This window comes from Neoarius graeffei, chromosome 28 (genome assembly GCF_027579695.1).
Source record: "Neoarius graeffei isolate fNeoGra1 chromosome 28, fNeoGra1.pri, whole genome shotgun sequence".
NCBI lineage: Eukaryota > Metazoa > Chordata > Actinopteri > Siluriformes > Ariidae > Neoarius > Neoarius graeffei.
Window position 1 is genome coordinate 38,270,334 of NC_083596.1, and position 23,933 is coordinate 38,294,266.

At 41.3% G+C, this 23,933-nt stretch overlaps 1 protein-coding gene across 10 annotated transcripts in view; it reads left to right on the forward strand.

Annotated features, from left to right (window-relative positions):
* Positions 1 to 23,933, forward strand: part of specc1 (sperm antigen with calponin homology and coiled-coil domains 1) — a 268,966-nt gene that overhangs the window by 185,841 nt on the left and 59,192 nt on the right. For all 10 annotated transcript variants that reach the window (XM_060912649.1, XM_060912648.1, XM_060912646.1 and 7 more), the window contains one exon: positions 2,766 to 2,868. In XM_060912649.1, the coding sequence (XP_060768632.1) occupies positions 2,766 to 2,868 (103 nt within the window). The remainder of the gene's footprint in view (positions 1 to 2,765; positions 2,869 to 23,933) is intronic.

Consider the following 23,933-nt stretch of genomic DNA (forward strand, 5'->3'; position numbering starts at 1 on the left):
TGGGAAATTATATACAGGTGGCATTATTGCATCTGTATTAATGCGCTTAATTAGCTAACTAGCTTGCCATACACCATTGCATTATGGGTCATTCCATGCCAAATCAACAAATATCTGACACATTTATGCTCGACCATCTCAGATTTCAATAAAATTTGGAGGGCTCAGAGATGCTGTTAAAAGAAGTTAATCCCCAAAACTTGAGCTTCCTCTCTCCAACGGTTTCAGAGATACAGGCATTTGAATTTTTCGATTTTTTTGCATTTTGCTCAAAACATACATATTTCAAAGTGCAATATAATCTTTATTATGCAAGATAGAAACCTAAAATTTTGCACAGAGAGACTCAATGTCTTGTACTACAGGCTTCAACTTAGAATTTCAATGGTCATTGTATATTAGATGGTGATTTTAACAAGGAAATTAAAAAGACAAATTTGCATTTTTAATTCATTCTGGAAGCTTGCCTGTGGCAGTAATGCTTAAACTAAGAATGTTATTCAAATCTACACAGAAATATCTACCAATTTCAGTTTTACCAAGTCTCCACTATTCCTAGTTTGTCTGTAATAGGGTTTTGAAATTCGCCGATTTCTAAAACATGCCATTTTCAGTAGCAAGAAATCCAATGTGGGATAGCAGTTAGGAACTTGTAAATTTTTTTTCAGTAATCCCCAAGACCCATATTTTATATTTCCAAATTTTTGTTCTGTGTTTCTCAAGTATTTTTAAACTACAGGGGTTTAAAAAATCCATTTTCACCAAATTCGAATTTTTGATATATTTTCATATAACTGATATTTGAGGGTTAATAAATGCTTCAATAAGGCTCAAGTAGGTTAGGAGACATGTTTCTTCCTCAATTTTAAATAAAATTTCAATTAATGCTCAGTATTAATTATTTGTAAATTGATTTTAATCTAAGACTGTGTAACATTAGCAGTCAATGACCAGCTATTGTGTACCAGTCAACAGCCAGCCTTATCAATATAACACAGCACAATAGGTGACCTTTGATACCAGAACAGGTGGCTCATATCTTATAGTTTTAGAGTCTGTAAACTGCATACTTGTTCAGATAACATTATATTGCTTGGATTATATTAAATACATTGTAATACAGAGCACTGAGAAAATTTACCAATGTTATTAACTGAATGTGTTTCTTTGCAAGGATTGGATATTTTGAATAGTTGACTAGGGAATTTAATTGTAGTTGCTTTCAATTTGAGATCAGTATAAATGAGTTTGTTCTTAGACATCTAGAAATGGCTGAACTTCCTCCCTGTTCTATAGGAATTGGACTAAAGAAAGATTCTGACTGCCATAAACTAACATACAACAGAAATTGTAAGTTAAATACACTCTCTCAGTATAGTTTGGAGCAAAACTTTAGGTTTCTATCTTGCATAATAAAGATTATATTGCACTTTTGAAATATGTATGTTTTGAGCAAAAAACAAAAAAATCGAAAAATTCAAATGCCTGTATCTCTGAAACTATTGGAGATAGGAAGCTCAAGTTTTGGGGATTAACTTCTTTTAATAGTATCTCTGAGCCCTCCAAATTTCATTGAAATCTGAGATGGTCGAGCATAACCTCTTGTTGATTTGGCATGGAATGACCCTTATGTTAGAGGCCATTGGTGGGATAGATAATCTCATCTCATCTCATTATCTCTAGCCGCTTTATCCTTCTACAGGGTCGCAGGCAAGCTGGAGCCTATCCCAGCTGACTACGGGCGAAAGGCAGGGTACACCCTGGACAAGTCGCCAGGTCATCACAGGGCTGACACATAGACACAGACAACCATTCACACTCACATTCACACCTACGGTCAATTTAGAGTCACCAGTTAACCTAACCTGCATGTCTTTGGACTGTGGGGGAAACCGGAGCACCCGGAGGAAACCCACGCGGACACGAGGAGAACATGCAAACTCCGCACAGAAAGGCCCTCGCCGGCCCCGGGGCTCGAACCCAGGACCTTCTTGCTGTGAGGCGACAGCGCTAACCACTACACCACCGTGCCGCCGGGATAGATAATCAATTTTCAAAATAATCCACCTCGCCCAATAAATGCTCTTAGACTTGCATTATAAGTTATTTTCATGTGTTTTTGTTAGTTTCTCGATACAGTGAAATGTTAAAACTTCGTTACTCAGTTAATCGTAATAAGTGTTATTTGGAGGAGAACTGATAACACTGTGTGATAGAAGTATTTATCTGTTTGCGGTTGAAAACTGAATGAAATACCTGATGTGATGGCAGTTTGACAACAATTTGAAGCAAACTGTGCGCAAAAAAAAACCCTGACCTTTTTGCTAAACCGTGACGCTCATCACTGCACTCAGAATGTACTGTCAGTGACTTGAACATTATTACAGATACACATGCAGTTCAGTAAGACTCGCACTGTGATTCCTAAGAGCAACGACCTTAGTGTCTTCCACATTTCCCACAAGGTCTCACACATTTATTATTTTTCATCTGGTCACGTACTCAAACTCACGTTTTCACTCTTGCATCAAAATCAGGAGGGACACAGAGGGCGCACAAGGACACGCAAGCTCTAACTCGATCGTAATATAAACGATCGACATTAATGTACATGCACACATAGTCAAACGTTCATAAATTCATTGTAATAAATTCAAATTAACTTCATTCAAGCGCACTTAAAAAAAAAAAAAAGTCCACAGATGCAGTGTGAACGACCGTGTGTGTGTGTGTGTGTGTGTGTGTGTGTGTGTCCCTGGTGTCAGTGTGGAAAGAACAGACCCTCTGGCTGCTCTGGCGCGGGAGTATGGGGGATCTAAGAGGAACGCTCTACTGAAGTGGTGCCAGAAGAAAACAGAAGGCTATCCGGTAAGGAGCACAGGCCGTAACCTCCTCCCCTCACATCACATCACTCTCTCTTTCTCTCTCTCGCTCTCTCTTTCACTTATTTTGTTCCAAATTTTTCACACAAGATCTGCGCCTAGTCACATTCGGTGCGAGCCAAACAATATATTTTCAATCATTTAGCCCTAAAGGCCCAAAGTGCAAGCCAAAAATAATCTGTGCGAAATTAGATAATGATGAGGACCATCAAATTCTCCCTATACTTGAGAACAAAGCCATTAACGCAGAAATTGCATGAAATCATTAGCAGTGTCCATGTGTTTCGAAGCAGGGCTGTGTACATTTGTGAGCGTTTAGGTCCATAGTTTAGCAGCTGTGCTGTTTCTGAACTCCCCGGTGTGTAAAGATTTGTTCCCATGACTCCTCATGTGCTAATAGCATCTATAAGGGCTGAACGGGATTAGAGCTGAGCCTCATGTCTTCGTGTGTGTCAGCTAAAGCGCTTAGATCCGCTAATAGTCTCGTCTGGTAAACAAAGATGGCTGTGTATGTATGTGTGTATATATGTACAATGGTTTCTTCCTTCCTGCTCTCCTTTTTCATCACAGCTGTAGTAGAGGATGAATGGATGTTGAGGTCAGTGGCTAAGAATAAGAGGAGGAATTCCAGAAACATGAGTTTGCTCTAAGGCAGACTGCCCAGAGTATCTTTTAATCATCTTTTGCTTGCGCTGGATTTTCTATTCTTTCATAATGTCGAGTCACTCTATTTAGTGGATTTACCAGATCATTTCACAAGACAAATGTTTGCTTAATATCTGTGATATTGGTTTAGGGTTAGATGCTTCATCATCATGTCTTTGTGAGAATTTCCTGTTTTATTCAGAAACAGGGCACTGAGACTAGTGTGTGTGGGTGTGTTTACTTCATTCCTCACCGTGTCTTCTTACCTACTCTCACCTATAAAAGAGTAATAGTCAGTCCTGCTGGGGCTGGAATGCAGTAAGAAGCTTAAACTAATAGTCGGGGGGTGTTCATTATCGACCGTAATTAATCGAGTTATTTTGTTTGTGCATTTTATTTTCCATGTGCAGCCTTGTACCGTAATTAAAGTCTCGCTGAAGAGTCAGACTCTTTCTCAGCTCCTCGAAATCCAGTGTTGCTCACACTAAGAACATTACGAAGCACTAAATTTAGCACAGGAGAGCCCGAGACCGACAGATGAACTATCGTATGTGTCAGTCAGTGTGAAGGTGTAAATCACTTCCTGCTGAATTTGAACCCGGTTCACATGTTTTTGCAAGTGCTGTGATAATCTTTTTGTGTGTGTGTGTGTGGTAGCTGGTGGGGGTGCCATGTACACAGTCTGACTACAACCAATAAAAAGTCACATTTCCTCACGTACCTGTGGGGGAAGCAAATGCGAAAAAGAAAGCAGCAGATTACATTAACCTTTAACTTTATTAAAGACCATCTGTTACAGTCTGTCACGTGCTCAGTCCATTTACAGCTATTCCTGTTCATTTGAGCATACGTCTCAAATTAATGTCAAAAGGCACAGAGATACGAGAGCAGAATCTGGAGAACAGTTGTGGCCTCGGGGCGGCTCTCCTTCCACACTTCAACCTGAACTCAACCTGTGCTGAGGAAAAGGTCAGAGCATTCATCCATGACTGCATATCATAAGGGTCATTAGCTGTAAGATTATTCCCCCTCGCACTGATGCCTCATCGCACTGGAACAGCCACCAATTGCCATCTAATACGCAGATATTGACTGCACAGTGCTGCATAGTGTGTGTGTGTGTGTGTGTGTGTGTGCATAGACAACAACCTTATTCAAATAATTTCCCCTTCCTTCTAGCCTAGTAAACTAGACCCACCCGCCTAGCGGCCAAAAATATTTTTGCCTACGAGTGGGTCTAGCCTCGCACCATATCAACAAAACACCCCAGGCATCAAATCGTGCCCGCCAATCACAACGCAAGGTTTTTGTTTGGATTCTTTGGGCGGGCTTTTGCAGGAGTGACGACAAAGCTGCGCGACGCTGGAGAAAGCGCAACAGGAAAGATGGCTACGGCTAGTGAACAGCACTAGTTTGACTCCGCTTTGGAATCAGTTTTAGAAGAATTAGACTTGGAGTTTTCGTTGAAACATGAGCAGGAAGAGGCTCTCCGCTCATTCCTTTTCAAGAAGGACGTTTTCGCTGTTTTGCCGACCGGCTATGGCAAAAGTCTGATCTACCAGCTGGCTCCGCTCGTAGCCAAAAGGATGGGGCTAGTTTGTGCAGTACGAAGAATTAATAAACAGCTTTGAAACATTACTTTTTGATTGTTTCTTATTTTCCCGTTATTTTAAATTTAAGGGAAATTATTTCACCAAACACCACTAAATAAAAACTCTCAAAAACAGTTTAAGCAAACCCTTGTAAAACACTTGAAAAAAAAAAGTGTATGTTAAGTATGTGGTACAGACTCCAAACTTGTGGTCATTATCTCCAAACTTCTTAATATCTAGAACCTGTTTATTAATTAATACACATTTTGAAAAATTATTTATTTCAAGGCCTCCCCCACTGCTTTCTGTCGCTCTGACTACGTCACAGTCACTGTTGCGCTGATTGGTCAGAGCGTTGGCCTATACGCACAGAGACAGTTTGAAAGACAGCAGGTTGTTCCTCCCACACCCTTCGGAAATGTCTACGAGCGAGGCCAGACTAAATATTCACATTTAGTCTGGTTTGCCAGGCTACCTTCCTTCTGTTGTCAGGGTGGGGACAAGACACAGACAGACAGATGTGCATATGCGCACTGCCTAAACGTGGAGCTCCCAGTGATAAAGGATAAAAAGTGATTCAAAGGATAAAAAGTGATGACGTACCGTTTCGTTGCAACTTTTCCTCAAGCAAATCCAAAATGATTATGGACTTTTATTTTGTCGCATCCTTGTTATTGTAAGAAAGCAAGATACGAGAAGTGTTTAGCACCAAGCTTATAAGTACGAAAACAAAAAGCAGCAAAAACACCCCAAACTAATTTTGTTAGTGGCCTGGATGCACGCATGCATCAGGGAATCCTGCTAAAACCACAGGGTCTCAAGTTTTATTGTTTGTTTTTTTGTTTTTTTTCCGCTAGCATATCATCTTGGAAATTTGTGAAGGGAAAAACTGAAACTGTTGTGGATGTTTTTTGTAAAATGTGTTGGCAAATAATCCCATGTTGTTTATTTTTTTTAAATAGAGGGGAGCTCTGCTAATAAGACAGAGCATGACTATAACCCATGCTATTAATGTTGTACGTTGCTCTGGATAAGAGCGTCTGCTAAATGCCATGTAATGTAATATCAAAAGCTTATTCAATAACAGTCCTCCTGTCCTGTCTTGTCCTGTCCTGTCCTGTGAGCTCCTCCATAAAAGCGAAGTGAGGCAAGTTAGTTTGATGATGAACTAACTTGGCAAACTCCAACTTTGACTGCGTCAACTTTTTCTCTTGTTTGGTTGGTAAGTGTAGTATTTCAGAGATCTTTACCTAAGGCTGGCACGATTCACCGATGCGTCGATATATCACGATTTCTGCAGCCACGATTTGCGTATTGTATCGTCCACGAGTATTGCGATACCTTACCCTAACTGGTCATTTCGTTCATTTTTCTTTTAAAACGATTTTCGCTGAAGAAACTCACAATGTTTACTTCTGTTCAGCTCCGAAGCGTCTTGCAGTGGGGGCCGCCATTTTGGATCTCGCAAAACAGGGATCTGTTGGAAGCGGATGTGAATATGCGAGATTTCATTTCTAAGCCGGCGCCATCCATCATTTCTGCTTTATGTTTTTAAGGTAGTGTGGGGATAACTCGCTCGTGGCTAGTTAATCAGTAATTATTTGACATATTTCACAAATCCTATCATATTTGTTAGAAAAGTGAAGGAGGATAAAATGCCTACCGGAAATGCTCCAATTGGGTCCAGTTTGGAGATATTTTGGGAAATTAGCATTTTCAACCAAACTTTTCTTTACCATTGCCCTACCTTATCTTATGCCACCCTTATCTTTCTCCATGGGTTGCGATAATATTTTCTGGTAGGTTTGGCAACCATCAGTTTTTTGATGTATGTGGTGTTTTCAGATCGGCATACAGTCGTGTTCAAAATAATAGCAGTGTGTTTAAAAACGTGAGTAAAGCTCAAAATCCTTATAATAGCTTTTACTTCCATGCATTGGGAACACTGCACATTATATTCTACATCAAAACATGAAGAAAAATGTATCAATGTTTTAATTACTTTACAGAAAATGAAGAAAAATTAATTTGGGGCTGTTCAAAAAAATAGCAGTGTGTGCATTTTTCATTACAAACTCAAATATTTACTGTATAAACTGAAAAAATCTTTAGGATTTAGCATTCCTGTGAATCACTAAACTAATATTTAGTTGTATAACCACGGTTTCTGAGAACTGCTTCACATCTGTGTTGCATGGAGTCGACCAACTTCTGGCACCTGTGAACAGGTATTCCAGCCCAGGATGATTTGACAACATTCCACAATTCCTCTGCATTTCTTGGTTTTGCCTCAGAAACAGCATTTTTGATGTCACCCCACAAGTTTTCTATCGGCTTAAGGTCCGGGGATTGGGATGGCCACTCCATGACTTTAATTTTGTTGGTCTGGAACCAAGATGCTGCTCGCTTACTGGTGTGTTTGGGGTCGTTGTCTTGTTGAAACACCCATTTCAAGGGCATTTCCTCTTCAGCATAAGGCAACATGACCTCTTCAAGTATTTAGATATATGCAAACTGGTCCATGATCCCTGGTATGCGATAAATAGGCCCAACACCATAGTAAGAGAAACATCCCCATATCATGATGCTTGCACCACCATGCTTCACTGTCTTCAGAGTGTACTGTGGCTTGAATTCACTGTCTGGGGGTCGTCTGAAAAACTGTCTGCGGCCCTTGGACCCAGAAAGAACAATCTTACTTTCATCAGTCCACAAAATGTTTCTCCATTTCTCTTTAGGCCAGTCGATGTGTTCTTTGGCAAATTGTATCCTCTTCAGCACGTCTTTTTTTTTTTTTTTAACAGTGGAACTTTGCGGGAGCTTCTTGCCGATAGATTAGCTTCACACAGGCGTCTTCTAATTGTCACAGTACTCACAGGTAACTTCAGACCGTCTTTGATCACCCTGGAGCTGATCATTGGCTGAGTCTTTGCCATTCTGGCTATTCTTCGATCCATTCGAATGGTAGTCTTCCGTTTTCTTCCACGTCTCTCTGGCTTTGCTGTCCATTTTAAAGCATTGGAGATCATTTTAGCCGAGCAGCCCATCATTTTCTGCACTTCTTTATGCGTTTTCCCCTCTCCAATCAACGTTTTAATCAAAACACGCTGTTCTTCTGAACAATGTCTGGAACGACCCATGTTTCTCAGGTTTTCAGAGAGAAATGGATGTACAACATGTGCTGGCTTCATCTTTAAATTAGTGCCACCTGACTGACACCTGTTTTTTCACAGACTGAATGACCTCACTAATTGAACTCCACACTGCTATTATTTTGAACACGCCCCTTTCACTTAATTATTCAATTACACAGACTCAGGAACATGCATATCATGAATGTTGGGTCTGTTGGTTTTCTACGACTTTACTACACCTACTGGTAAATTATTTGCCATGTAGTCATATAATTTCCACCAAAAGCAGTGATTGATCTGGTTAGTCATGTTGGACTGCTATTATTTTGAACACAACTGTACATGTCCAATATGCCTCAGATATTGTGCACAGATGAAATTCCACAGAGGGGTGGTGTTCACAATGTTCTGGATGTCATCACTGTCAATTATTCTTCCAAATTACATGTTCTCCATCCACCTTTCAGCATACTTCTCAAACACTGAAATCAACACATTTCCATCTTCCTTACTGTACCTGTCCTCCTTTTGGAAGCCAAGCTTGTACTCCGTATATTAGGTGAGAGCTGACACGTGCTTCCAATATCTTATTGACATGTTGACCTTATTGTCTGTAAGCACTGGTCTAAGCTCATTGAATTTTGCTGTTGCCTTTGACGGCACGGTGGTGTAGTGATTAGCGCTGTCGCCTCACAGCAAGAAGGTCCTGGGTTCAAGCCCAGTGGTTGACGGGGGCCTTTCTGTGCGGAGTTTGCATGTTCTCCCCGTGTCTGCATGGGTTTCCTCCGGGTGCTCCGGTTTCCCCTACAGTCCAAAGACATGCAGGTTAGGTTAACTGGTGGCTCTAAATTGACCGTAGGTGTGAATGTGAACGGTTGTTTCAGCCCTACGATCAGTGGTCGAGTTGTAAAATCAAACCAGGGGGGATGGTGAAATTTTTAGTCGCGTGTCGGTCCGTCGGTGGGAAACTGGTTTGCTTTTAGGAGGGTTTGCACACAACGTAGGTCTGTGGAACTTGTTCATTTACCAGACATACAGTATTTTGTGCTGATAAAGTGTGTAGTACACACTGTGTACCCTTTTTATTGTTGTAAAAAACATAATACACTGGTATTTTACTGTAAAACATGCACAGTGTGGATGTCATGTGTCATATTTAGTCAGTCTCCTGGCTGACATACCTACCACGTTCTCCATATTAGGGTGAAATGCAGATGACACATTTGAAGTGTAACTTCATAGTCATGGCAGGCTGCTTTTAAATCGTTTGGTAAATAATTTATTAAAACCTCAGCAGGCAATGTAAATGAACAACTGAATCTTTTCATATCAAGTCAATAGAATTTTTATTCAAAGCTGAACATTGAGTTAAATACAGAGGTAGGTAGGGAACCAATAAGCTAAAACAAGCAACAGTAAATTGTAAATCAGACTAAACTTCCTAAAATATGTTTGAGGCATTATGCATTTTTTTTGTTTTTTCCTTTTTATTATTGTGTTTATTGTTGTAACGTTGATTCCCGCTGTTATCTAGGTCACATGACACCTTAACGTTGACGGTTACCAAGGAGCTGCCTTGGATACTTTGATACTTTGCTTCGATACATACCAGCACTTTGATACATACTGGATACAAGCTAGCAAAATGAGTTAAAAGCAGGCATCTTTGGAAAGTTTCTTTGGAAAGGGGAAAAGGCCCATCGAGGAGACAGAAGAAGAGCCTATGACGAAGAAAAAGAAAGCTGCATTTTAGCAGACACTTTGTCGAGTCCTACACCGATCCTGCTCTGCCTTACATGTTGTGACCGGCTCTCTAATGAGGCAATGAAGCCTTCAAAACTGCTAGTGTCGTTTATTTTAGCCTTCCTGTCTTGAATAACACTTTTTGTTGCCTGAAGAATAACAAACGAACGTCCAGGCTGATTAAATTAATGGCCTTATACAAGAAATCAAAGCTAACATGAACCTGAGTAAGCTATCGATAGCTGGCTAGACTCCAAACTAACATTCATTATGATAGCTGTGTTGTTATCCGCCGCCCACAAATTAGGCTACATATCGGGAACTTTACAGCATGATAGCGGGCTCACAGAAAGTGTGACTGATATTCGTAACTCTTGACTTACCTCCTGAAATGTTTTTTCTTGCGATCTTAAATCCGAACTTGCTTAGGTCTTGCTGTGCGCTCCGCTTGGCCATGATGCTGCAATCCGCTGCTGTCACTGACGCCGAATGAAATCAAAAATAACGGAACCCCAACTGAATGTCACCTCCTCAAACGCTTCGCTTGCGCGTGCCCTCTCTGGCGGTAGCTTATTGTATGCTCAGTTTCAGCAAAGCTACGTGGAATGGCATTTCTAATTCCAGTGTTAAATAGAAGTAATGTCCACATTTATTGATAAAATTGCTCAAGGGAAGGGAGGGGGGATGCCCGTTTTAGAGGGGGGATGATTTTGACCATTTTTTATTCCAGGGGGGATGGCATCCCCCCCCCATCCCCCCTCAACTCGAGTACAGCCTGCGATGACCTGGCGACTTGTCCAGGGTGTACCCCCGCCTCTCGTCTATAGTCAGCTGGGATAGGCTCCAGCTTGCCTGTGACCCTGCACAGGATAAGCGGTTACGGATAATGGATGGATGGATGGATGGATATTAGCTTACCCAGGTATATAATTTCTGTCACATTCTCGATCTATACTGAAAAGTGTTTTTCTTTGCCAGTTCATCATTGAAAACTTGGGGTTTTGTCTTCTTTACAAAAGTACAAGATTAAATTTGGAATCTTTCAAGACGGTGTTGCAGTGGGTTCTCTGCTCTCCTTCAGCATCCAGTAGGTGGATTGGCTAAGATATTGTCCCAAGTGTGTGTGTGTGTGTGTGTGTGTGTGCGCGCATACCGCCCTGTGTTGGAATAGCGTCACATCCAGGGTGTATTCCTGCGTCACGCCGAGTTCTCACAGGATAGTTTCCGCCTCCATAGTGACCCTGACCAGACTAAAGTACTTACTGAAAGTGAGTAATCATTTCAAGTACCCAGCATTTCCTGGGATGATGAGGATTTATCAGCAAACAATAAATATCGATTGTGGTATTTTATGAACCAATATGGATTTTTAAGGTCTGATATTTAGAAATGGATAATGGATTGTAATTTATAGACTTTTAGATAATTCAGTCTGAAAACATTTATCAGTATAAACAAGATATAATATAAAATACTCTGTCCCATTTCATTACAAGTGTCCAAGGCAAATAAAAAAAAAAAAAAGTGCTCTCAGCCTTTCACAGCAAAATGGTGAAATCTAGAACCAGCCGGAGTTCTTTGAGAGAAGGTTCCACACAGAACGTCTTTAGGAAGCTAAGAACCCTTATACCAGAACGCTGTTTATGTAAATTATTGCTTCTATTGTCACGGCTTGCACAGGGACTGAAATGTCTTTAGGACTTCTGGTTTCTAAGCAACATGGCAAGCTGTGTTTATTTTTTGCTTGTTTGTTTGTTTGTTTGTTTGTTTGGGGTTTATTTTGTGTCTTTTGTTTATTTTTTGTCTTATTAACGTACAAAAGGTGGCTGCTGGGAGACGTGTCTTGTGGGTGTTCCAAAACATTAAATATAACTATGAATGGATAAAAAGTGTCAATAATTAATAAATCACACTGCATTAATCCCTAATCCTTAGACGCATCACACCACTCAGTCGTTGATTATTTTCCTGTAAAAGCACAGCCGACCGTGCTTTATTTCGTACATCGCTTTTCAAAAGAAACCCCTTTTATTAAGAGTGTACAGTGGTATGCAAAAGTTTGTGCACCCCTGGTCAAAATTGCTGTTACTGTGAACAGTTAAGCAAGTTGAAGGTGAAATGATCTCCAAAAGGCATAAAGTTAAAGATGACTCTTTCCCTTTATATTTTAAGCAAAAACTTTTTTTTTTCATCTTTTACATTTTCAAAATGACAAAAAAAGGCCCGAAGCAAAAGTTTGGGCACCCTGCATGGTTAGCACGTACTGTACCTAGTAACACCCCCTTTGGCAAGTATCACAGCTTGTAAACACTTTTTGTAGCCAGCTAATAATCTTTCAGTTCTTACCTGGGGGATTTTCACACATCAAATCAAATCAAATCAAGTTTATTTGTACAGCGCTTTTAACAATAAACATTGTCGCAAAGCAGCTTTACAGAATTTGAACGACTTAAAACATAAGCTAATTTTATCCCTAATCTATCCCCAATGAGCAAGCCTGTGGCGACGGTGGCAAGGAAAAACTCCCTCAGACGACATGAGGAAGAAACCTCGAGAGGAACCAGACTCAAAAGGGAACCCATCCTCATTTGGGCAACAACAGACAGCCTGACTATAATATTAACAGTTTTAACAGGTATAACCCTCAACTGTCCTCATGGGGCCGTCCTTCACAGGAGCAATGCGATAAAACTCCGACCAGACACAGGGCACCAGGATGGACCAAGCAGGTCCGAGGGGCAGAAGAGGCCAGCATCTCAATCCCAGGATCAACATGTAACTCAGAGGGACAGATTGGGGGGGGGGGGGGGGAGAGAAAGAAAACACGTTGTTAGGTATGCCCTAAAAATGACAAGTATTAAATCTGTGTGGTAGGCTCGCAGAGACGAGAGTCTTTACATCAGGCATAACACACAACAATGGCATGTTAATATGGTAAAATATATCATGACCTGCTCTGGCTGGATGCTTGATTGGGTGATGGGAGCACACTCCTCAGCAATGACGAGATGCAGATGGGACCCTTAGGGCTGGCCAAGACAATTCAGTTACATTTCACCGGGTCTGGGACATGCGACAGAATGTCTGACGGCCGATTCCCTGCAGGCTACGATAACCAGTCGAGGTCTCCACCCTCTCCACCAAAAGATTTTCTGTTGACTCCATGTAACTCAGAGGGACAGATTTGGGGTGGGGGGGAGGGAAAGAAAACACAGGTTGTTAGGTATGCCCAATGTCACCTGAATAAGTAGGAACAGTATACATATTGCACTGAGTACAAGCAGGGACTCCGGCAACTAACTATGACAGCATAACTAAAAGGAGAGAGCCAGAAGGTAACACAGGCATGAGGAGCCCCGGGACATAAAGCAGCAGCCACTACACCGTCAACAAACTCGAGTGAGCAAGCGAGTGGGGACTGACAGCATCCATACATCCCAGTTTACCAAAACACTATGTCTGAGGACCCTCCAGATCTCCTCCTTTACCTCATAAACACCATTAACAAAAGGCTTGACTAAACAGATATGTTTTCAGCCTAGACTTAAATGCTGAGACTGTGTCTGTGTCACACATCCGTCCTTGCAAAAGGCTTCCAGTTCTACAAGTTTTTTGTGCTGTCTTGCACGCACTTTGAGATCTATCCACAGATTTTCAATGATGTTTAGGTCAGGGGACTGTGAGGGCCAGGGCAAAACCTTCAGCTTGTGCTTCTTGAGGTATTCCATTGTAGATTTTGAGGTGTGTTTTGGATCATCTTATTGTAGGACCCATCCTCTTTTTAACTTCAACTTTTTTACAGATGGTGTGATGTTTGCTTCTAGAATTTGCTGGTATTTATTCGAATCCATGCTTCCCTCGACCAATGAAACGTGCCCTGTGCCACTGGCTGCAACACGACCCCAAAGCATGATCGATCCACACCCATGCTTCACAGTTGGAGAGGTGTTCTTTTCCTGGAATTTGGCACCCTTTTTTCTCCAAACATACCTTTGCACATTGTGGCCAAAAAGTTCTATTTTGATTTCATCAGTCCACAGGACTTGTTTCCAAAATGCATCAGGCTTATTTAGATGTTCATTTGCAAACTTCAGACGCTGAATTTTGTGGCTAGGACGCAGGAACAGTTTTCTTCTGATGACTCTCCCATGAAGGTCATATTTGTTCAGGTGCTGCTGCATAGAAGAACAGTGCACCACCACTCCAGGGTCTGCTCAATCTTTCTGAAGGTCTGTTGCAGTCAAACGGGTTTTATTTGCCTTTCTAGCAATCCAACGAGCAGTTCTTTCAGAAAGTTTTCTTCATCTTCCAGACCTCACCTTGATCTCCACTGTTTCTGTTAACTGCCATTTCTTAATAACATTACGATCTGAGGAAACGGCTACCTGAAAACACTTTTTTACGTTCTTGTAGCCTTCTCCTGCTTTGTGAGCATCGACATGGGTGTCGCCACCATTGAATGTGAAGGGGACATGTCCCCCTCACATTTCATAATTCTTCGTTTGGACCCCCCCACATTTAACAGAAAATATTAGTTCACCCAGCGCCGTTTCTATTGCTTCGTGAAAGAATCCATTCCACTTGATCGATAAGAGAATACACAGACCACTGAAAATCCACTCCGGGTTTTCCGGGCATCCCCTACAACAGTGAAGTGAATCTCAGCGCGAGCACAGAAATGTTGGTGCAGCTGCTGGAAAGTGGAGGAGGTGACGTCAGCCCCATTGCCACCTCACAAAGTCTAGCTTTTGCTAAAACCTTATTCTTTTGTTATGTGCCCTCAAAATTAACCCTAGGCCACATTAAATTAATATTCAACTAAACAGTGAAATAAGCTTAGCCTAATGGGGTATTCTTGGTTGATGATGAATTGTTTGCAGTATTTGCTCCTCCCCAGACACAATGGACATGACATTCTTTACAAAGAAGCGGAAAGTCAGTCAAAATTTCCCCACAGGACAGGGTTTTTTTTGTCCCAATGGAAATGTTAGTGCAGTTAGCTGGCTAGTCAATGTTAGGAGATGTATCAGCTAGCTTAACGTTAGCTATCATTTAATTCAAACCCAGCAGGCCGACCTTACTGTAATGCCAAGAATGAGGTCAAGTCTGCTCTGATGATATTTACTGATTCCCTGTTTGATTTGAAGAACTTGTTTTGTCTGGTCTTTGCCAGTTTTCTGGAAAGTAAGATGGGAAATCAGTGTACAGGGAAGGAATAGTAGAAAGGAAAGTAATGGAGAGAGATGGATGTTATTCCAGGTGGATTGGGAAGGAAAGGGGGATAAAAGTTATGAAGGGGTAGAAATTGTGGTGGCACCAATGTAAGAAGGAGTTATAGCTATAAATCTATTTGTTATACTAATCTGTAAATGCTACTGTAGTGCCACCATTGCATGTAGGTTGACAAAACTGCACTTGTTCATTGTGTGAAGTTCTCTTTTATGTGTGGTTGCTTGACACAGTGTAATTTTGTGTTATGAAGACGGCATGATGCCGTGTCATTTTTGTTATGAGTATCACTAAATCGGAAAAAAGTAAAATGCACCCACTAAAGTCACTGTTTGTTGGTGGTGAACAAAATTGCACCTGTTCATTGTGTGAAGTTATTTTTTATGTGTCACCGTTGCTTAACACAGTGTGATTTTGTGTTATGAAGTTTGCATGATGCCATGCCATGCCTGTTCATTGTGTGAAATTATGAATATTCTTATTTTTAAACATACAGTTGAGTGTCACTATTGCTTGGCCCAGTGGCATGTTGTGTTACATCTAAAACTAAATAGAAAACACAAAATAAAAAGTAAAATGCACCCATTAAGTCATTGTTGGTGATAAATTGTGTCACATTCATCTCATTATCTTGGGCGTAGCGGTGGGTTTAAAAACAGGCTGATGAATATATGGACTAGTTGAATGAGGACTTATTGTTGAGTCTCTAAAATAGTCATTGAATTAAGTGACTTTTGTAGGTAAAATTAGGTGTTTAACAACCTGTTAAAAATACACCAGAATGCAGGAAATGGCATCTAATTAATTAAAAATTTTCTGGCGGAGGACCCCCTGAGCATCGATTATTTTATTATTCAGAATGCGAGGGAGTTGCTTAGAGGAGCCCATGGCTGTTGATTTTAGGGACAAGTTTGAGGAGTCAGAGAATTTATACAGCTTTGAAATCTGCATCATCTGACCTTTCCTAACGAAGAATTTGAACCAGCCACAGCTCAATAAGCTAATTAAGGTCTGGAACCTTGGTAAAAGTTACCTGAGAACTCAAATGTATTGGGGTGCCCAAACTTTCGCATGGTGTACCTTTTCTTTTTTCACTCTCCAATTGTACAAAACCAAAATAATACACAAATCTTGCAGAAAACGTAATGTGTCGTCTTTACCTTTATGCCTTTTGGTGATCAGTTCATCTTCTGCTCACTTAATTATTCACAGTAACAGACATTTTCAGTAAGGGTGCCCAAACTTTTGCATGCCACTGTAGACTTTCTATGAGAAAGATTATTCTGTATGAACAAAAGTACGTCAATCACCAGAACGACGAATCTTGACCTCGCGATACGAACAGTTGATCTCGCGCTATCAAAGGTACACAAGAACGAGTATTGACCCTTCCCACTCACATGACCTTCGTAAACGCGACCGCCATTTTGGACATGAAGAAATAACGGTTTATGGCACAGACCCTTTCGGTTCTCGCTCATCTAGCTGCTACAATGACTGCTTGGACTCAACAATAATACCTAACACTCATTTAAGTATCCGTCGTAAAGACGTGAAACTCGTCGAGTGACGAGTGTGTTCATTGATAAGCTAACACAATCTAAAAGTAGACATACCATCACACTGCCCTGGCGCTGTGTACAGTTTACCTTCTATGGTTTGTGCACTCACTATTTGCCATTACTTTCTCCAACCCAGTGTTCGAACTATGCCGATATTTTCGGGGGGTCCCTTTTTTTCCCTTGGGGGGGGGGGGGGGGGTGCTTGCGCTTGTCTCAGAGCGCGGATCTCCAAACACATGAGAAGCCTATCTTACGCACATATCACGCGGACTCCACACCTCCACACACGCATCGCGTCTGAAGTCATAACTCATCAGGGGAAATCATGTCCACATTGGCATGTTCAAAAAACAACCTCGCGTCAACAATGATACCACACGCAAGAAAAAAAAAACAGTCAGGCTACTCAACACATCTGATCCACAGCAGCACCAAAGCATCACTGGAAATCATGTCAACAACCAATCTTCCATTTCAACACGCGTCAACAAACAAATGGCACCACAAACATGAACGAATCGGTCAGGCTACCGATTCCAAACCCACAGCAGACGAATAATTAAATGCATCTTAACTTAAAGCAGAATCGACCACAAAGGAAGTGTGTTGGCACTGTTGGCACACTTCCTTTCTACTAGTTTGTGTCCCCAACCTGGCAGCAGCAGTCGTTGTCATATCGGTTTATTTTATCTTTGATGTAAACACAACACTTCGGATATGCAAATGCTTCCCGTTACACACGATTGCTATGTCAATAAACATCATTTTGCCAATATTTTAGAGACCGTCCATCTTCTCCGTCGGTCAGCATCTGTCGGGATCCGATAAAATGATAAATCTTGCCTTGTGTGTTGATGGTTACTACATCCAGGTGCACAACAATATAATGGCATGATGGAAGTCTTGCTGAAAGTAAAAACTTTCTTTGATGGCTATATTCCTTTCGATGCTTCGCCGTCGTTCCTCGTTGTTGGCTGTGGTAGACTACTGGTAGTTCATGTCCAAAATGGCAGCCGCATTTGTCGTGACGTCACGTGGGATCAATAAGAATGTAAGAATGAGTGTAACAATAGCGAAACTTTGTAACCAATCAGCACTTATCCTGATCAAGTTCGATTACCCATCCTACTTCTTGATAAACTTCGGAACCAATCAGAACCAGAAACATACAGTTATTAGTATACCACCAGAATTTTTTTATACTATTGTATTGAAAATGGCATTGTTACTTTCCTCCACTTCCCTGTCAGTTGAGTACAGAACATTCTTTGCTTTTGGGAAAGTGTTCTCATCATACATAGATAATGTGGTTATCGTTTGTTGAAATTTATCTTTATTAAATATATTGTTATTCCATAATAATGTTGTTGTTTTATTTCACTTGTAATGAGTAATTATGTTTTTCAATTATTATTTTTTTAAATTTAAATTTCCGATAGGGCGGCATGGTGGTGTAGTGGTTAGCGCTGTCGCCTCACAGCAAGAAGGTCCGGGTTCGAGCCCCGTGGCCGGCGAGGGCCTTTCTGTGCGGAGTTTGCATGTTCTCCCCGTGTCCACGTGGGTTTCCTCCGGGTGCTCCGGTTTCCCCCACAGTCCAAAGACATGCAGGTTAGGTTAACTGGTGACTCTAAATTGACCGTAGGTGTGAATGTGAGTGTGAATGGTTGTCTGTGTCTATGTGTCAGCCCTGTGATGACCTGGCGACTTGTCCAGGGTGTACCCCACCTTTCGCCCGTAGTCAGCTGGGATAGGCTCCAGCTTGCCTGCGACCCTGTAGAAGGATAAAGCGGCTAGAGATAATGAGATGAGAAATTTCCGATATATTCTTGGACAAATGTGAAACCGAAGAGTAAAAGTTAAAAGTATAATTGGTCAAACGTCCGCTATTCGCTTTAATTTTTTAAAAATTTTATTTTAGAGACTTTACACTAGTGAAACAAAATGTGCTCATTCGTACAAAATAATGCTTCGAAGACAATTCATGAACAAGTGCTTTCTTTCTTACTATTTTGAAAATAGATCGAGTTCACAGCACTGTATTTTCAACAAAACGCCAGTAAACAAAATCGGTAACCAAAATACTCCAAGCCCTGATGCTGCTCACAGCTTTGTGATGCTTGCAAGAGATGATGCGAGTAGAATTGGTAGCATGTACGCTGTATACGCTATATTTACTGTATGGACATGGGATCAGAAAACAATTTCATTTATAAGCATAGGGGACCTATTTTTTAAACATGGCAGCTGAATAGGCCATGGAGCTGGGTAATATGGCAATGTTCAGTTTTTTAGTTAAATACATTAGTGTGAGTGTCCAGGTCTGCAATTATTGATCATTAATCGTTAAATACGTTTCATGTTTATGAAGTCAGACTGTATTTCCATCCATTAGTCTCACGCTTTCTTTCAGAACCTGTGCTCCAGTTTTAATTCATGATTGAGTTTGTACAAACTTTATAATAAATTGTTTGACATCCAAACCCACACATGTAAACCAGTTCTAGATGACTCAGCAGACATGAGCTTCCCTTTTTCTTTGGAACACGTTCATCAGCAGGTTCTTCCTGTCACTAAAAGGTTGTTATTAAAGTTACTTACACTACCGTTCAAAAGTTTGGGGTCACTTTGAAATGTCCTTATTTTTGAAAGAAAAGCACTGTTCTTTTCAATGAAGATCACTTTAAACTCATCAGAAATCCACTCTATACATTGCTAATGTGGTAAATGACTATTCTAGCTGCAAATGTCTGGTTTTGGTGCAATATCTCCATAGGTGTATAGAGGCCCATTTCCAGCAACTCTCACTCCAGTGTTCTAATGGTACAATGTGTTTGCTCATTGCCTCAGAAGGCTAATGGATGATTAGAAAACCCTTGTACAATCATGTTAGCACAGCTGAAAACAGTTGAGCTCTTTAGAGAAGCTATAAAACTGACCTTCCTTTGAGCAGATTGAGTTTCTGGAGCATCACATAAATTTGTGGGGTCGATTAAATGCTCAAAATGGCCAGAAAAATGTCTCGACTATATTTTCTATTCATTTTACAACTTATGGTGGGAAATAAAAGTGTGACTTTTCATGGAAAACACGAAATTGCCTGGGTGACCCCAAACTTTTGAACAGTAGTGTATGTAAAAGATGCTCCACAACACACACGACTCTACTAACGTTGCACTCGGCTCAGTTCAAGAGCAGTGAAAAAAATAAGCACAAAGCTGTGATGGAGCATCGCATTCGATACCTGTCTGTCTGTAGGAGTGTTTTTACCCGTCACCATCACTGAGCAAAACACTGAATTATCAATGAGATTTATACTAGAGAGAGAGAGAGAGAGATTGATCATGGCAGATGCTTTGAGCCTTGAGGAACAAATCAGCTGCCCAATCACAGACAAATTGACAGAAGGTAAATAACAAAGTGAGGCAGGTTTGACCAAGGCTACATTAAAGCTGACCTCTTCAGGAACACACACACACACACACACACACCAAAGCTACCTGCCCTTAAGCATGTCAATACTTTTGCAAGCACGGAGCTCACATTTAAATATCTGTTGCCTCCAAAATCATGAACGAGAGAGGGTTTTTATTAACGGGATGCGAAAACGGGTTAACCCTTTGATGCAAAACATGGGTCAAAAGTGACCCGGCTGAGTTTTTATCTTCTATATCTTTGCAATAAATTAATTCCATCATTCAGTATTCAAGGTATTCCTCAATTAACTTGTTTTTGATCATCATACATCCTTATTTTATTTTTTCCTTTCTTACTTTTTGAATGAAAACCCTTTTTGTATCACTACCCTTCTAATGCACGACATGGGTCAAAAACGACCTGCATTCATTTTCCAGGTTATTTCATGTATGGCTGAGTGTTTCTATGATATACTTTTGAAATAAATTCATTTTGTCATTTACTTTTCCAAATGCAGTTGTGTTCACAATTATTCAGCCCCCACTGAAATTAAGTGTTTTGGCCAGTTTGACATCGATTTTGATCATTTCAGTCATCTTATTTACAATTAAATCAAAGAGGCACTTGTAAATTAGACAAATATAACATCTCATCTCATCTCATTATCTCTAGCCGCTTTATCCTGTTCTACAGGGTCGCAGGCAAGCTGGAGCCTATCCCAGCTGACTACGGGCGAAAGGCGGGGTACACCCTGGACAAGTCGCCAGGTCATCACAGGGCCGACACATAGACACAGACAACCATTCACACTCACATTCACACCTACGGTCAACTTAGACTCACCAGTTAACCTAACCTGCATGTCTTTGGACTGTGGGGGAAACCGGAGCACCCGGAGGAAACCCACGTGGACACGGGTAGAACATGCAAACTCCACACAGAAAGGCCCTCGCCGGCCACGGGGCTCGAACCCAGACCTTCTTGCTGTGAGGCGACAGCGCTAACCACTACACCACCGTGCCGCCACAAATATAACATAACATTTATAATAAAATGACCACAAATGTCTTTTCTGTGCTCACATCATTATCAGTTTTATTCAACCCCCAAGTGACATTCATTCTTAGTACTTAGTACAACATCCTTTTCCAGTCATAACATCTTTCAAGCGTGAAGCATAGCTTGACACAAGTGTCTTGCAGCGACCAACGGGTATCTTAGCCCATTCTTCATGGGCAAAAGCCTCCAGTTCAGTCACATTCTTAGGCTTGCGCGCTGCAACTGCCTTCTTTAGGTCCCACCAGAGGTTCTCAATCGGATTTAAGTCTGGTGACTGCGATGGCCACTCCAGAATGTTCCAGCCCTTCATCTTCAACCATGCTCTAGTGGACTTGGATGTGTGCTTAGGATCATTGTCCTGTTGAAAGGTCCAACGTCTCCCAAGCCGCAGGTTTGTGGCAGACTCCATCACATTTTCTTCCAAGATTTCCTGGTACTGAAGAGAATTCATGGTACCCTGCACACGATGAAGCTTCCCTGTACCATTAGAAGCAAAACAGCCCCAAAGCATAATTGACCCCCCGCCATGCTTCACAGTAGGCAAGGTGTTCTTTTCTTCATAGGCCTGGTTCTTCCTCCTCCAAACATAGCGCTGGTCCATGGGCCCAAACAGTTCTAATTTAGTTTCATCAGTCCACAGAACACTTTCCCAAAACTTTTGTGGCTTGTCCACATGACTTTTGGCATACTGCAGTCGACTTTTCTTATTCTTTGGAGTCAGCAAGGGGGTGCGCCTGGGAGTTCTGGCATAGAGGCCGTCATTACGCAGTGTGCGCCTTATTGTCTGTGCTGAAACCTCAATGCCCACATCTGACAGATCTTTTTTCAGTTCCTCACCAGTCACACGGGGATTTTTATCCACCTGGCGCTTCAGGTAGCGCACAGCAGTCGCCGTCAGGATCTTCTTTCTGCCACGACCAGGTAGCGTTTCCACTGTGCCCTTTGCCTTGAATTTACAGATGATGCTTCCGATAGTATCTCTTGGAATGTTTAACATTTTGGAAATCTTCTTATATCCATTGCCATTCTTGTGAAGAGAAATAACCTCTTTTCTTGTCTTCTGGGACCATTCTCTTGCCTTCACCATGTTTGTCAACACACCAGTAAATGTCTAGAAGGAGCTGAGTATCGCAGTCCTTTTAAATCTGCCTAATTGGTGCTTATTATGCTTGATTGATGCTCGTTGACATCCACAGGTGTTTTCAATACCTGATTGAAAACACTTGAATGAACCTCTGTTCTTAAGAGTGGTAGTCTTAGGTGGGGTTTACATTAGACCGTATCAGCGGATCATCAGATTAACGTTTTTAAAACGATTAGTGTGCACACAGCAACGCCAATACACGATTTGCGTGCACACAGCAACGCCAATACACGGATACGCTCGGCTCCGCAGGCATCCTGCGCTCCAAATCACTCCGCCCTGAACAGCGAGTGCCCTCTGGAGGGTGCGCACTCCGGCCCTGCGCAGCTCACAGAGCGTGCGAGTGAAGCGCACGAGCAGTGATTTGGGACTGAGCCGCTGTGTGTGTGATCTCAGTGCATGTCGGGCATGCGCGTCACTTACCACTTGCAAGTGGAAGGATGGCAAGCCTAAAGACAATCATAACTACACAATGGGCAGTATTTGCATCAGTATTTGCAGTATTTTCATACTTTTATACTCTTTAATGAAAGGTGATACAAGGCGGAAGTCCGCGCCGTTTTTCAGCAGTCGCGTCACATGACCAACGCCAGCGAATCAGGAAAGTGGATGTCACAGTGACGTTGTCCAATGACGACGCCAGCTAGAGCTCAGCTCAGCGTATCTGCGTATTCTCAATGTTTACACAGCACCGGACCAGACACGATCTGGATTGAATACGTGGACCCTGACGGATTCCCGTTTCCCGGCGTTTCCAGGCGTTTTAATGTAAACGGACAGTGCATCCGCGAAGAAAACGAGACAGATACGGTCTGATGTAAACTTGGCCTTAAAGGGGTTGAATAATTGTGTCAATGAAGAAATCACAAAAAGGCCATTTAATACTTTATTACAAAAGCAATTGATGTCATTTTAGTTGCATTTGGTTCTTTAACAAGTCCTTGTAAGATGTCATTATGAACACAATTACAAATGTACACTGAATTCCCTAAAACCCTTTACAGCATTGGGGGTTGAATAATTTTGAACACAACTGTATGCAGTAAATATCTTGTTTTTGTTTAGCACAAATCATCATTTTTATTTTTCCTTTCTTAAGTTATGAACAAGCACAGCTTTTGTAATTCGACATCAAGTTCACACACATGGGTCAGAACCGACCCGCATGCATTTACTCCAGCGTTTGGTGGGAACTGTGAATTGTGCTTGTGTCAGACATTTCACAGCTCAGCACAGCGCCCTTTGCCCATCTCATACATGGAAGTAATGTTTCTCAATTGTTCTAACATTACCTTAGAAAAAAATTGATTATGTTTAGGTTCCCTTGAGAGTGAGTAGATTACTTGTCAGAAAGTTACAAGTAATTATTATTAGCTACCGAGCTGTTGACATATTCCACTTTAGTTAGCTAATTTTATTGTAGTTGGCTTTGCTAACTACATAGTTAATAAATAAATAACGGGCCCCATTCACTGCTAAAGTAATTACCTGAAACAAATTATTATTATAGTATTAAGACATTTAATTTT